The following is a 14,735-nucleotide window of genomic DNA, read 5'->3' as shown; positions in this document are numbered from 1 at the left end:
CCACTGAGGAGAAATCACAGTCTGTCCAAATGTGGTGAAAAGAGTGAGGCAGGATTCTTGCACATTGAATTTGCTAATGGCACGTAAGGAGGTAAGAGAATGCAATAACGATGTGCTCGAGCTGGAATAGTACTTCCAGCAGGTCAAGACGCACTGGTTGTACTTTCCCTTTGACAAGAGGCTAGTAGTGACTAGTTGTTTCGAGCAAGGGGATGCTTACACCAGCAAAGAGGCTAGCATTAAATGGGAGTGGTTTGACATGAAATGGGGCGTACTTTCCGTCTGCCTGGGTTCACACATCTGAATATATTGCAGCCTCGTTTGTATTGGCCAGAAGAGCCCATGGAAGGGCTGCCTGCCGCAAATCGAACGAGCTTAAATGACGCTCTAAGGCCGGAATTAATGCAGTCTATAACCATGCTTTAGAACCAGCTGGAGGTACGAGACTCCCTGGAACCATTATAGCATGTTAATGCATACCGGGAAAATTACTACTGGAAGTAGACAACATTGACTATTGTCATATCAACCACCACAGCAGCACTTGTCCTGCTAAGCGTAGTCCTTATTTTGACGCGTAGAAGATGAAGCAAAAGAGTGAGCTCGGTCCAACTGTCAGTCAGATTCAAGTGAATTGGATACCCCAAGCATAAAAGGAGCAGAAGGAAGCTGAATGCACAAGGGGGTAGTACATGAGCTTGATCCTTAACGACAGTACAATACAGTACGAGATCCTCACAAAATAATAATTATACTGAAATGATAGTTAAATAGACACCCTAGCTGCAAACAGGCGTTGATGTACTTCATTGGGGACATGTTGAAAATGTGTGCCCCGACCGGGACTCGAACCCGGGATCTCCTGCTTACATGGCAGACGCTCTATCCATGTAAGCAGGAGATCCCGGGTTCGAGTCCCGGTCGGGGCACACATTTTCAACATGTCCCCAATGAAGTACATCAACGCCTGTTTGCAGCTAGGGTGTCTATTTAATTATCATTTCATTTCTAGCAAAGCTGCATGGTCATCCACGGTAACTGTTCTTTCAGGAACAGATACTACCGTCATATAGTTAAAATATGGCTTCCCGGCCATTGACCTTCTTGTGCGAACGCACACGCTATGCCCGAACTCGTACGGGACTTGGTAGATTAATCTGCCACGAGTAATGAGTATGATGGGCAAACATCTATTAGGCGCACTACGAATGTAGTGGTGTGGACATGTTGGGAATGTGGATCTCACGGGGAGCGTGCAAGGGATAAGTCTCTGCAGACGCACTATCTTCTGTGCCCGCGGTGGCTCAGATGGATAGAGCGTCTGCCATGTAAGCAGGAGATCCCGGGTTCGAGTCCCGGTCGGGGCACACATTTTCAACATGTCCCCAATGAAGTACATCAACGCCTGTTTGCAGCTAGGGTGTCTATTTAATTATCATTTCATTTGCCGGCACGGTAGCTCAGCGTGTTCGGTCAGAGGGTTAGCTGCCCTCTGTAATAAAAAACTGAGTGAACCGATCAACAACGAACTGAAACGGATGTCTTACGGCGTCCGCCCCGAGCCAATGCAACGAACGAAAGCGAACAAAAATGAGATTAAAAAAAAAAAAAAAAAAAAAAAAAAAAGATGGATAGAGCGTCTGCCATGTAAGCAGGAGATCCCGGGTTCGAGTCCCGGTCGGGGCACACATTTTCAACATGTCCCCAATGAAGTACATCAACGCCTGTTTGCAGCTAGGGTGTCTATTTAATTATCATTTCATTTCTAGCAAAGCTGCATGGTCATCCACGGTAACTGTTCTTTCAGGAACAGATACTACCGTCATATAGTTAATAATTATACTACACTACTGGTCATTAAAATTGCTACACCAAGAAGAAATGCAGATGATAAATGGGTTTTCATTGGACAAATATATTATACTAGAAATGACATGTGATTACATTTTCACGCAATTTGGGTGCATAGATACTGAGAAATCAGTACCCAGAACAACCACCTCTGGCCATAATAACGGCCTTGATACGCCTGGGCATTGAGTCAAACACAACTTGGATGGCGTGTTCAAGTACAGCTGCCCATGCAGCTTCAACACAATACCACAGTTCATCAAGAGTAGAGACTGGCGTATTGTGACGATCCAGTTGCTCGACCACCATTGACCAGACGTTTTCAATTGGTGAGAGATCGGCAGAAGGTGCTGGCCAGGGCAGCAGTGGAACATTTTCTGTATCCAGAAAGGCACGTACAGGACCTGCAACATGCGATCGTGCATTATCCTGCTGAAATGTAGGGTTTCGCAGCGATCGAATGAAGGGTAGAGCCACGGGTCATAACACATCTGAAATGTAACGTCCACTCTTCAAAGTACCGTCAATGCGAACAAGAGGTGACCGACACGTGTAACCAACGGGACCCCATACCATCACACCGGGTGATACGCCAGTATGGCGATGACGAATACACGTTTCCAATGTGCGTTCAGCACGATGCCGCCAAACACGGATGCGACCATCATGATGCTGTAAACAGAACCTGGATTCATCAGAAAAAATGTCGTTTTGCCATTCGTGCACCTAGGTTTGCCGCTGAGTACACCATCGCAGGCGCTCCTGTCTGTGATGCAGCTCAAGGGTAACTGCAGCCATGGTCTCCGAGCTGGTAGTCCATGCTGCTGCAAACGTCGTCGAACTGTTCGTGCAGATGGTTGTTGTCTTGCAAACGTCCCCATCTGTTGGCTCAGGGATCGAGACGTGGCTGCACGATCCGTTGCAGCCATGCGGATAAGATGCCTGTCATGTCGACTGCTAGTGATATGAGACTGTTGGGATCCAGCACGGCGCTCCGTATTACCCTCCTGCACCCACCGATTCCATATTCTGCTAACAGTCATTGGATCTTGACCAATGCGAGCAGCATTGTGGCGATACAATAAACCGCAATCGCGATAGGCTACAATCCGACCTTTATGAAAGTCGGAAACGTGATGGTACGCATTTCTCCTCCTTACACGGGGCATCACAACAACGTTTCACCAGGGAACGCCGTTCAACTGCTGTTTGTGTATGAGAAATCGGTTGGAAACTTTCCTCATGTCAGCACGTTTTAGGTGTCGCCACCGGCGCCAACCTTGTGTGAATGCTCTGAAAAGCTAATCATTTGCATATCACAGCATCTTCTTCCTGTCGGTTAAATTTCGCGTCTGTAGCACGTCATCTTCGTGGTGTACGAATTTTAATGGTCAGTAGTGTATATCAACAAAAGACAATTGCAAGTAATCTCATGTACCGAAAACTAACAAAAAAATATCCACCAATATATGGACAGGGGCATGAATAAATAAGTTAAAGTGAAATGCATTTTGGAGACGAACCGAGCAGGAGGTTAATGGCATCAGAAAACCCCACTTAAGAAGAGAATAGCGAGCTTCAGCATAGAAAGGGATAAGGCCAGACCAATAGATTGTTTTTTTAACGTAAATGCAGCCGGGACCGAGGGTAAGTGGCTACACGGCTTTAACAGGGCTAGGCGGCGACCCACAAAGAAAAATAACATTCAGCCCTACAGAGACGGCGATTGGCTGAAGCCATAGTGGACGATGCAGACGTAACACGGTGGGGAGATCCCCACTATATAAAAGCATTCTGAGAACTAAAATTTCTAGATATCTCTCTCGCCTCGCGGCGGGCCGCACAAGTGTGTGGAAAATAGCGAGGGCATGGAGAGCTTTGCTTTCTGCGAAGTGTGAACGATATGCTTCACATATCACGGCGACAGACAGCTAAGAGGTAGTTCATTATTGCTGCGAGAATTTTTGCGGGTAAAGAAATTGTGCACGTCGCTCCAATCCTTAGCGAGAGTGCAACAGCCATTATTTCGACTAGGAAAAAATTAACGTTCTACAGAATGCAGGAAAGTCGAGACTGAATGAATTCAGCAGAGTAGGGAATCGGCGTTTCCGATCCAGCGCAGAGACAGCGTCGTTGCAGATGCCGCTTGGTAAAGTACCATCACGTGTTAGGCCTCAGTAAATGTTGAGTCGAGATTTTGCTCACCCCAACTTGAGTATGCTTTGACCATTGAATATCAAAAGCTACGCGTCATTTATGAGGCGGCCGAGTTTAGGTTCGTTCTGCGCATCTGACGTCACAAAACACAGTCAGCCAATGAACAGAGAACGACGTTCCCAGAGCTCGACTGCAGTGCAGAGCACGGACGAGTGTCTTCAGTTTTAGAAACGTTCAGTCATAAATAAAGTAATCGAACAAAAGCAATATCTTGATAGCAGACTTTCTTTTACAGAAAGTTTGAAAAAAGCATTCTTTATACCAATTGCTTCATATTCTATTAATTAATTAAACCAAACAAGCAATAAGCCTCCTAATTCAGGCGATAGCAAGGAAAGGTGTTTGTATCATTCTCACTAACCGCTTTTTCGCAATAAAGAACAGCGGTAATTGTTATTTCCTATTGTACTTCGACGAAACGTGAGTAATTCATAGTCATACCAACAGTGTTTGTCGATATTTTGCGTGACATTTTAAAGACCTCCGGGACATGCGTTGGGCGACGAGCTGTGTTAGCGTAATGGTTAAAGTGTATGGCTTCTAAGCGAATAGTTCCGAGTTCAAACCTTGTTCGGTGCTATTCTTTATTTAAAAACAATATCTAAGTGTCTTACTTCATGAATTTTATTCGTTTGAATGTAATTTTTTGAAATTTCTAGTGGTAACTAAAATCGACCATACGGAAAGCATATGCTATGGACTTTTACCTCTGCAAACTCTTCAAAATTTCGTGCAATGGTTTACTACATCTAACGCTGCACAATAACTGCATTGAACATCGAAACAAAATTAAGTAATTTATGGGGGGAAGGTATCAGTCAAGAAGATGAGTAAAAATCAAATTTTTGGGCCAAATAGATTGTATGAAATCGGATGATAAAGTGTGTGAAAGCAGTCGAAACGCCATGTGCCTGCACAGGCGAGCAGTGCAATGATGACAAAATCGCGCACATCGTGGAATGCGGGGAGCACGTTTCTGTAGCAGCGAAAGGGTTAATGCGGCCATGGTGGCTTTACTTCATAAACTGCGCGCTCCCCCCTACACGTTAAGTTTGCGAACTATACTATGGCGCTGCTTCTCTTGGCGCGTACAACTGGCAACGCAGCAATCTCCCGCGTCTGGGCGGGCATGCGCGAACCGCCAAGATAAAAGAATTGCACTATAACCTACCCTCACATTGAGTACATGAGAATTTTTTCATTGGTTCAAAAAGTAAATTTATTCTACACAAAAAAATGGTTCGAATGGCTCTGAGCACTATGGGACTTAACATATGTGGTCATCAGTCCCCTAGACTTAGAACTACTTAAACCTAACTAACCTAACGACATCACACACACCCATGCCCGAGGCAGGATTCGAACCTGCGACCGTAGCGGTCGCGCAGCTCCAGACTGAAGCGCCTAGAACCGCTCGGCCACAGCGGCCGGCATTCTCCACCAACTCAGTGCATTGATCACCTACGAAATCGTAGGCAGTTAATGAAGATTTTAATCATTCTTTCCTGTCATAAAAATTTTTGTATGTGTAGAGGTAACTTTTAATAATCGTGAATTCAATATGTCCAGGAGTTAAATGATTTGTTATTGCGTGTTGAAAGTAATTGAACATGATTACTGTGTATCGCTTGACCCCTGAAAGCACAGTTGATGAATTAAATGTAGAAAAAAAAGAGAACAGCTGTTTTGTATTTCTAGACTAGATCTCAAACTTTCACTTTTATTAATTCATGCATTCTAGTTACGTGACAGCAGCATTTCTAATGAATTTTGTTATGATCCACACCTGATTCTAGCTGCCTTAGAGGGCAATATTTATATATAATGTCTGTTTAAAACCCTGTGGTTGAGAAGACAGTTCAGATGTTTTGTCCATTTGCGCGCTAAGTGGTAAGCTAAGTTTGCACACATCAGTCCAGTCGCTGTGCAGATACAAAGTGCGGACAATCTTACAAAGTGATAGGACTAAGGAAACGATTTGTAGAATAATTCTTAAGAGGCGAAACAGGGTCAGAAGGGCCAGTCGGCAGGAACTGTAGTGCGAAGGATCTACATCTACATATATACTCCGCTAGCCGGAGGCCACAATTCGCGCCATATTTCCCCCCTCCCCCCCCCCCCCTTCCTCTGTTCCACTCGCGTATCGCGCGAGGGAAAAACGACTGTCTGAACCCCTCAGTACGAGATCTAATTTCCCTTATCTTTGAATGGTGATCATTGAGCGACATGAAAGCTGGTGGTAGTAAAATATGCTCTACATCCTCGGCGAAGATCGGATTTCGGAATGTAGTGAGTAGCCCCTTCCGCTTAGCGCTCCGTCTATCTGCAAGTGCGTCCCACTTCAAACTTTCTATGAGATTTGTAACGCTCTCACGATGGCTAAATGTACCAGTCATGAATCTTGCCGCTGTTCTTTGGACCTTCTCAATCTCTCGAATCAGACCCAACTGGTAAGGGTCCCATACAGACGAACAATACTCTAAGGCTATTTCCTTTGTTGAAGAACTGCATCGCTTCAGGATTCTACCAATAAACCGCAATCTAGAGTTCGCCTCACCCGTTACTTGTGTGATCTGATCATTCCATTTGAGATCATTTCGAACAGTCACGCCCAGATACTTGACGGATGTTGCCGCTTCCAAAGACTGATCATTTACTTTGTACTCGTACATTAATGGGTATTTTCACCTTGTTATACGCAGTAGGTTACACTTACTTGTATTGAGAGACAAATGCTAGTCATTCACTATGCATTTATTTTCTGCAAATGCTCATTGATTTGTTCACAACTTTCGTGTGATACTACTTTCCTGTAGACTACAGCATCATCGGCAAACAGTCTAAGGTCGCTGTCAATACCATCAACCAGATCGTTTATGTAAATCGTAAAAAGCAGAGGACCTATTACGCTGCCCTGGGGCACACCTGAAGTTACTCTTGTTTCTGTTGATGTTACCCCGTTCAGGACGACATACTGCTCCCTGTCTGTTAGAAAACTTTCTATCCAACCGCATATGTCATCGGATAGACAGTAAGCGCGCACTTTTTGTAGCAAGTGACAGTGCAGAACTGAGTCGAACGCCTTTCGAAAGTCGAGAAATATGGCATCAACCTGGGAGCTGGTATCTAGAGCCTGTTGCATATCGTGCACAAAGAGGGCCAGCTGTGTCTCGCATGACCGCTGTTTCCTAAAACCGTGCTGGTTTCTGCAGATGAGCTTCTCAGAGTCTAGAAAGGTTATTTTGTCTGAACACAAAATATGCTCCATGATTCTACAACAAATCGATGTCAGTGAAATTGTCCGGTAATTATGTGCATCCGATTTTCTACCCTTTTTATAGATTGCTATGACCTGGGCCTCCGCTGCACTGTTTGGTCGACTCAAGGAACCGTGTCTTAATAAAAAGGAGGTAAATGAAGCATATTGACTGTATGCGGTCAAAAAATACGCAAGAGCAGGAGTGAGTTGCAACAGAGCCAGTCACGGACAGTCGAGACTGTTTATGCATTACGAAGCAGAACACGACAGACCGACTGTGCCAGCTGGGTGCGGTGTGGCAACAGCCGACACTGCAGTACGCCAGCCGACGAAGGGAAGCCTTCCTCACCTGCCACTACAGAAGTGTTTGTAATACGGGCCTGGAGCCCTAAACCAACATAGTCTGCAGTGTGTAAGTATTGGGCCTTTCGTGTGCTAAATCATCCTCACCTCAGTAGCACAGCCTACACCACAAGCCTGTGGGACCCGGGAGCGACATCTCAGAATGCAGTACGGGGTCCGCTGCTCAACGAGGAGACGGAGCAGCCTGCTCTGACTCACAGGGCAGCCGCTGATTGGCTGGAGGAAGTTCACGGCCATTGTCAGCTCTCCGCCGCACTGTTGTCACGGCCGCAGTCGGAGATGTCGCTGACAGCAGAATTAGTGACGCCACCCTCGGTCCTCCTCTTTGTGTGTCAGCAATGCCGACTGTCTGTTGTTTCGCATGAGAGGCAACTGGATGCCTCCACCAAGCTGTTCCTGATGTACGATGGCCAGGAGCCAGAATTAAGAAATTAATTGAAAAAATGTACTTTCGTCCTGAAGTCTCATTTCATTCTCCATGGGTAACATTCTAAAGGTCATTCAACAACACTGAACACTTTGATCGCTTTCGGTTCCACTTGCATATGTTTTGTAGTTTTCCTGCTTATAGCCAGATGGCGCTTGTAACACCTCGGTTCAGTGTACAGTGATAAAAGCTATAGAAAGTATAACTTAAAATTAAGAATAGAATTTTTAGAGGGGAAAATAGTGTAGATCAAAATTATAGTATATCAGCAAGTAGTTTAACGTCTAAGTACAGCAAAGCCACGGAAGCTCTGTCACGGAGAAGGCAGTGACGTTAAACTCTTGTGATGAAAAACCTATAAAAGGGCCTGATCGTCAGTATTGCCGCCTCTTTTCCTTGATTGTTTCGTTAAAGGGCGGGGAACCCGTGTCAGTCATCGAGACAATAATTAGATTGGACTTTATCGTGTTAAAATTCACGATAAACTGTTAGACTATTACGGAGATTAAAAGTGATGTAGTATACGATCTCTGACTGTTGGTAGCAACAGAGTATTAAGGGGATTTTAGGACTTTAGTGCTAGAATTGGAACTTTACGGTCATATAGACGACAGAAACTCAAATTATCTGCTGATACGAGTGAATTCAGAGGTACCGGTATTCAGATATTAACGTGTGGACTTTTGAAAGTGTTGTGTGCCGTTAGTTGCGAATCGGCATTTGCGGACTATTTAGATTCCTCCAGGCTAGGAACCTTTTAAATAGACCATCATCCATCACCATCTTAATTCTTGAATATAGAGTGAAAGTGAAATACAAGAGTGTTGTACTTATTTCATTTACCTAGAACTAATCAGTGAAGGTTTTACGGAACCAAAACTATTTAACAGTAAGTCAGCACCATCTAGCGGAAAGCGTAGGCATTTACTAACACGCTAAGTTAAGTGAACGTTTACGTGTTTTACGGACTGCGTAATATGAACGTCTGTGACTCTTTGACGTCCCCAGTCCCTCCGAAAAGTGGCGCAGGCTGTCTTAATCATAAAAGGGGAGAGTTTTAGCCGGACAAATTACTAAATAAAAGCGATATTTACAAGACTCGCAGTAATAGTAAAACACAAGGCCCGCACCTCATCGGAGAGTCGTCGCTGTCACGTCGGGAAGTAAAGCCGAAAAACCTACCGGCGATACGTATCTACGAGCAGACGTCGACGTGGAGTACCTAAAAAGGGAACCGCAATAGAGTTGGGGATGCTTCACGCTGTATAAAAACTGTGCATAACAGGAAAAAAATTGAGGTCGCATGTCGATTTAGTGCCTCAAAAACAAGGAGACTGAATTATTACCAAGGAAATAGTAGTTCAAAAAAGTTTTGTCATTGTAAACTATTATTTTTGTCATATTCACTCTAGATCTGTGAATTTAGAACCTTGCTTGTAACCCACAAGCCTCATACCTAAGTGTAGTGTCACTCAGTATCAACTGAGCTGCTTCATTCAGTCACGCAGTGACAACAATGTTCCAAGTTTGCCCAGCAGAAGCGAACGCTGACATGGGGTTCTCTCTCGTTGCCACAGCTGTATGGAGATACGACGTTCACCTGTGCTGCAGTCAGGGCAGCCAAAGTGCACAGTGCCAAGTCTTCCCAGCCGGTCTACTTCTACAACTTCGACATCCAGCGAGAGCTTGTTCCACAAGGACCTCTTATGGCCCAGTTGGCGCAGTCCATGGATAAATTTAAAGGTACTGTATTCTGTCGCCGCGGGGGGTAGATTAATTACTACGTAAGCCTAGGGACCGATGACCTCAACAGTTTGGTCCATAGTACTTCCCACAAATTCCCAATTTGTATTTCGTCTCATAACAAAGATTTATGAAGATAGACAAATAATAGTATGGCGAGTGGAAGATGAGAAATAAAGTTAGGCATATAGAGATATAAAGATGAGCAAATACACGTATGGTGTTAGATACAGAGATAGCTTTAGACACACAGACGTAGACACAGATGAAGATTTAGCCACCTAGAGGTGGATTTAAGCACATGAAGTGCCACAGTGGTAGATTTAGTACCACAGAGGAAGATAAAGAGCTACTGGCATAGATGTATAGATAGAGAAACAGAGAGAAATGTGGACATACAGAAATTGAAACAGATAGACAGAAAGAAGCAAATCAAAATAGAAACATTCAGAAAGATACAAATGTAGAGAGAAATAAAGTTAATAAGAAGGTAGATGTACAGAGAATGATAGGTGTATTCAGATATAAAGAAAGAGATGCAGAGGAAGAGCTACAAGAAGGTAGAATGTAGAGTACAATAAAAATGTAGAGACAGAAGGCGACGTAGTGGTAAACAAACAGATGTAGAAACGGTTACAGATTCGTAACTAAAGATAAAAATATAGATAAAGACACAGGGACTGATAGAGCAACAGGTACATATTCTATATATAACATGCACTACGTGTTGTAATTTTGTAAAACCAGTTTGTTCTGACTGTCTTTGCTACTGAATAGTATGTAAATTAAGGCTAAATGAGTAACAGCCAGGTTACAAGTAAAAGGTTCAATACCCTCTCGTTTCAAAGGTTTAAAATTTTTGTGCAGTGGTGCTTTCTTTTCAATTTTTTTCATTTTGAACGGTGGTCTTCATGTATCATGTCATATAAAAGTCGTATTTTCGCATTAGACAGACTTCCAGGATTACGTATTTCACAAATTTTTAAGTAATCAATTTTGGACTATGTTGTACCGATACAACTAAAAGTGGTTATAATTTTAATGCCACTTTCTCAGTTCCTCTACAGCTGTTATGTAATGTGCATGATATGTACAATGTACACTATGTGATCAAAAGTATCCAGACACCCCTAAAAACATACGTTTTTCATATTAGGTGCAATGTCCTGCAAGCTACTTCCAGGTACTCCATATCAGCGACCTCAGTAGACATCGTGAGAGAGCAGAATGGGGCGCTCCGCGGAACTCACGGACTTCGAGCGTAGTCAGGTAATTGGATGTCACTTGTGTCATACGTCTGTACCCGAGATTTCCACACTCCTAAACATCCCTAGGTCCATTGTTTCTGATGTGATAGTGAAGTGGAAACGTCAAGTGACACGTACAGGACAAAAGCGTACAGGCCGACCTCGTCTGTTGACTGACAGAGACCGCTGACAGTTGAAGAGGGTCGTAATGTGTAATAGGTAGACATCTATCCAGACTACCATACAAGAATTGCGAACTGCATCAGGATGCACTGCAAGTACTTTGACAGTTAGGTGGGAGGTGGGAAAACTTGGATTTCATGGTCGAGCAGGTGCTCATGAGCCACACATGACGCCGGTAAATGCCAAACGACGCCTCGCTTGGTGTAAGGAGCGTAAATACTGGAAGATTGAACAGTGGAAAAACGTTGTGTGGAGTGATGAATCACGGTACACAATGTGGCGCTCCGATGGTTGGGTGTGGGTATGGCGAATGCCCGGTTAACGTCATCTGCCAGTGTGTGTAGTGCCAACAGTAAAATTTGGAAGCGGTGGTGCTATTGTATGGTCGTGATTTTCATGGAGGGGGCTTGCACCCCTTCTTGTTGCGCGTGGCACTATCACAGCACAGGCCTACACTGATGTTTTAAGCACCTTCTTGCTTCCCACTGTTGAAGAGCAATTCGGGGATGGCGACTGCATGTTTCAACGCGATCGAGCACCTGCTCATAATGCACGGCTTGCGGCGGACTGGTTACACGACAATAACATCCCTGTCGTGGACTGGCCTGCACAGAGTCCTGACCTTTGGAATCTTTTGGAACGCCGACTTCGTGACCGGCCTCACCGACCGACATCGATACCTCTCCTCAGTACAGCACTCCGTGAAGAATGGGCTGCCATTCCGCACGAAACCTTCCAGCACCTGACTGAACGTATGCCTGCGAGAGTGGGAGCTGTCATCAAGGCTGGTGGTGGTGGTGGTGGTTAGTGTTTAACGTCCCGTCGACAACGAGGTCATTAGAGACGGAGCGCAAGCTCGGGTTAGGGAAGGTTTGGAAACGAAATCGGCCGTGCCCTTTCAAAGGAACCATCCCGGCATTTGCCTGAAACGATTTAGGGAAATCACGGAAAACCTAAATCAGGATGGCCGGAGACGGGATTGAACCGTCGTCCTCCCGAATGCGAGTCCAGTGTGCTAACCACTGCGCCACCTCGCTCGGTCATCAAGGCTAAGGGTGGGCCAAGACCATACTGAATTCCAGCACTACCGACAGAGGGCGCCACGAATTTGTAAGTCATTTTCAGCCAGGTGCCCGGATACATTTGATCACATAATGTATGATGGTTTAGACGTTTGCACCAAATTTTGACACTAGAAATCGTACAGCGAACTTCTAAGGCACTTACGTCTGTTCCTACGTGTAGCACTGCGACCGTGACGTCACTGGAGGTGGTCGCATGTCCCGCTCCAGGTGGACGTCGACCCTGCTGGAACAGTCTATTACGAGGTCCTCTACCTGAAGTGTCCGTGGCTCCGCAGAAATGTCAGCACTTTCCCATCTCTGCACAACAGTCTCTCGGCGCAAGTGTCACAAATTTTTTGTAAACCGTCTCCGTGAGTTGACTACACTTCCTGATGATGCTTGGAATGGACCTCAGTCTGGCATCTGCGTTACCTGCGATTAATGTTATGTGGTCGTTTCACTTCAGATTGCTCCGTACGCATACTGCCGAATATTTAACGGATCTGTGTGTTTCCGGTGACAGTTCGATCATCGTATAATCATACGGTAACGGAGACTCCCACCTTTGGTGAACAGTGCGTTCCATTTGCGTGTTTGAGTGTCAACTGCCAACCTCCACAACAAGCGATAGTTGGCCGTTTGACAGAGATTTATGTTTTCATTGGTCTCTCGGGTATTTATTTTTAGGGTGACCACCAAGTAGGTCTTATTTCGTTGCAGGGACCGGTCATGGAGCAGATATGGCATTCTTGTTCCGCAACATCATGTTTGGAGAACCGCCAGAGAAGGATTCCGAGGACGGGAAAATTGCCATGAAGATGACTCGCCTGTGGACCAACTTCGCCAAGACTGGGTGAGTTTGCGGAAATGCACTATCTACCTCTACCTCTACATCTTTATTCTGAAAACCACTGTGAAGTGCATAGCAGAGAGCACTACCCGTTGTACTACACTACTGGCCATTGAAATTGCTACACCACGAAGATGACGAGATACAGACGCGAAATTTAACCGACAGGAAGAAGATGCTGTGATATGCAAATGATCAGCTTTTCAGAGCATTCACACAAGGTTGGCGCCGGTGGCGACACCTACAACGTGCTGATACGAAGAAAGTTTCCAACCGATTTCTCATACACAAACAGCAGTTGACCGGCGTTGCCTGGTGAAACGTTGTTGTGATGCCTCGTTTAAGGAGGAGACATGCGTACCATCACGTTTCCGACTTTGATAAAGGTCGGATTGTAGGCCATCGTGATTACGGTTTATCCTATCGCCACATTGCTGCTCGCGTTGGTCGAGATCCAAAGAGGGTAATACGGAACGCCGTGCTGTATCCCAACGGCCTCGTATCACTAGCACTCGAGATGACAGGTATCTTATCCGCATGGCTGTAACGGATCGCAGCCACGTCTCGATCCCTGAGTCAACAGATGGGGACGTTTGTAAGACAACAATCATCTGCACAAACAGTTCGACGATGTTTGCAGCAGCATAGACTATCAGTTCGGAGACCATGGCTGCAGCTACCCTTGACGCTGCATCACAGATAGGAGCGCCTGCGATGGTGTACTCAACGACGAACCTGGGTGCACGAATGGCAAAACGTCATTTTTTCGGATGAATCCAAGTTCTGTTTACAGCATCATGATGGTCGCATCCGCGTTTGGCGATATCGCGGTGAACGCACATTGGAAGCGAGTATTCGCCATCGCCATATTGGCGTATCACCCGGCGTGATGGTATGGGGTGCCATTGGTTACACGTGTCGGTCACCTCTTGTTCGCATTGACGGTACTTTGAACAGTGGACGTTACATTTCAGATGTGTTATGACCCGTGGCTCTACCCTTCATTCGATCGCTGCGAAACCCTACATTTCAGCAGGATAATGCACGAACGCATGTTGCAGGTCCTGTACGGGCCTTTCTGGATACAGAAAATGTTCGACAGCTGCCCTGGCCAGCACATTCTCCAGATCTCTCGCCAATTGAAAACGTCTGGTCAGTGGTGGCCGAGCAACTGGCCCGTCACAATACGCCAGTCACTACTCTTGATGAACTGTGGTATCGTGTTGAAGCTGCATGGGCAGCTGTACCTGTACACGCCATCCAAACTCTGTTTGACTCAATGCCCAGGCGTATAAAGGCCGTTATTACGGCCTGAGGTGGTTGTTCTGGGTACTGATTTGTCAGTATCTATGCACCCAAATTGCGTGAAAATGTAATCACATGTCAGTTCTAGTATAATATATTTGTCCAATGAATACCCGCTCATGATCTGCATTTCTTCTTGGTGTAGCAATTTCAATGGCCAGTAGTGTAGTTATTAGGGCTTCTTCCCGCTCCATTCACATAGGGACTGCTGGAGGAATGAGTGCTT

The 14,735-nt window shown here is 45.4% G+C and overlaps 1 protein-coding gene and 1 non-coding gene across 2 annotated transcripts in view; both read left to right on the top strand.

Moving 5' to 3' along the window:
- The window catches only part of LOC126210650 (esterase FE4-like), a 180,464-nt gene that overhangs the window by 153,843 nt on the left and 11,886 nt on the right, over positions 1 to 14,735 (top strand). Inside the window, exons 8-9 of the mRNA XM_049939980.1 lie at positions 9,695 to 9,860; positions 13,075 to 13,207. Of these exons, the coding sequence (XP_049795937.1) occupies positions 9,695 to 9,860; positions 13,075 to 13,207 (299 nt within the window). The remainder of the gene's footprint in view (positions 1 to 9,694; positions 9,861 to 13,074; positions 13,208 to 14,735) is intronic.
- Trnat-ugu (transfer RNA threonine (anticodon UGU)) lies at positions 1,293 to 1,367 on the top strand. Its single transcript has one exon. It is a non-coding gene; the product is annotated as a tRNA-Thr (tRNA).

Source organism: Schistocerca nitens, chromosome 10 (genome assembly GCF_023898315.1).
Source record: "Schistocerca nitens isolate TAMUIC-IGC-003100 chromosome 10, iqSchNite1.1, whole genome shotgun sequence".
NCBI lineage: Eukaryota > Metazoa > Arthropoda > Insecta > Orthoptera > Acrididae > Schistocerca > Schistocerca nitens.
Note: the sequence above shows the minus strand (reverse complement) of the source record. Positions and strands in the feature narration are given on the sequence as shown.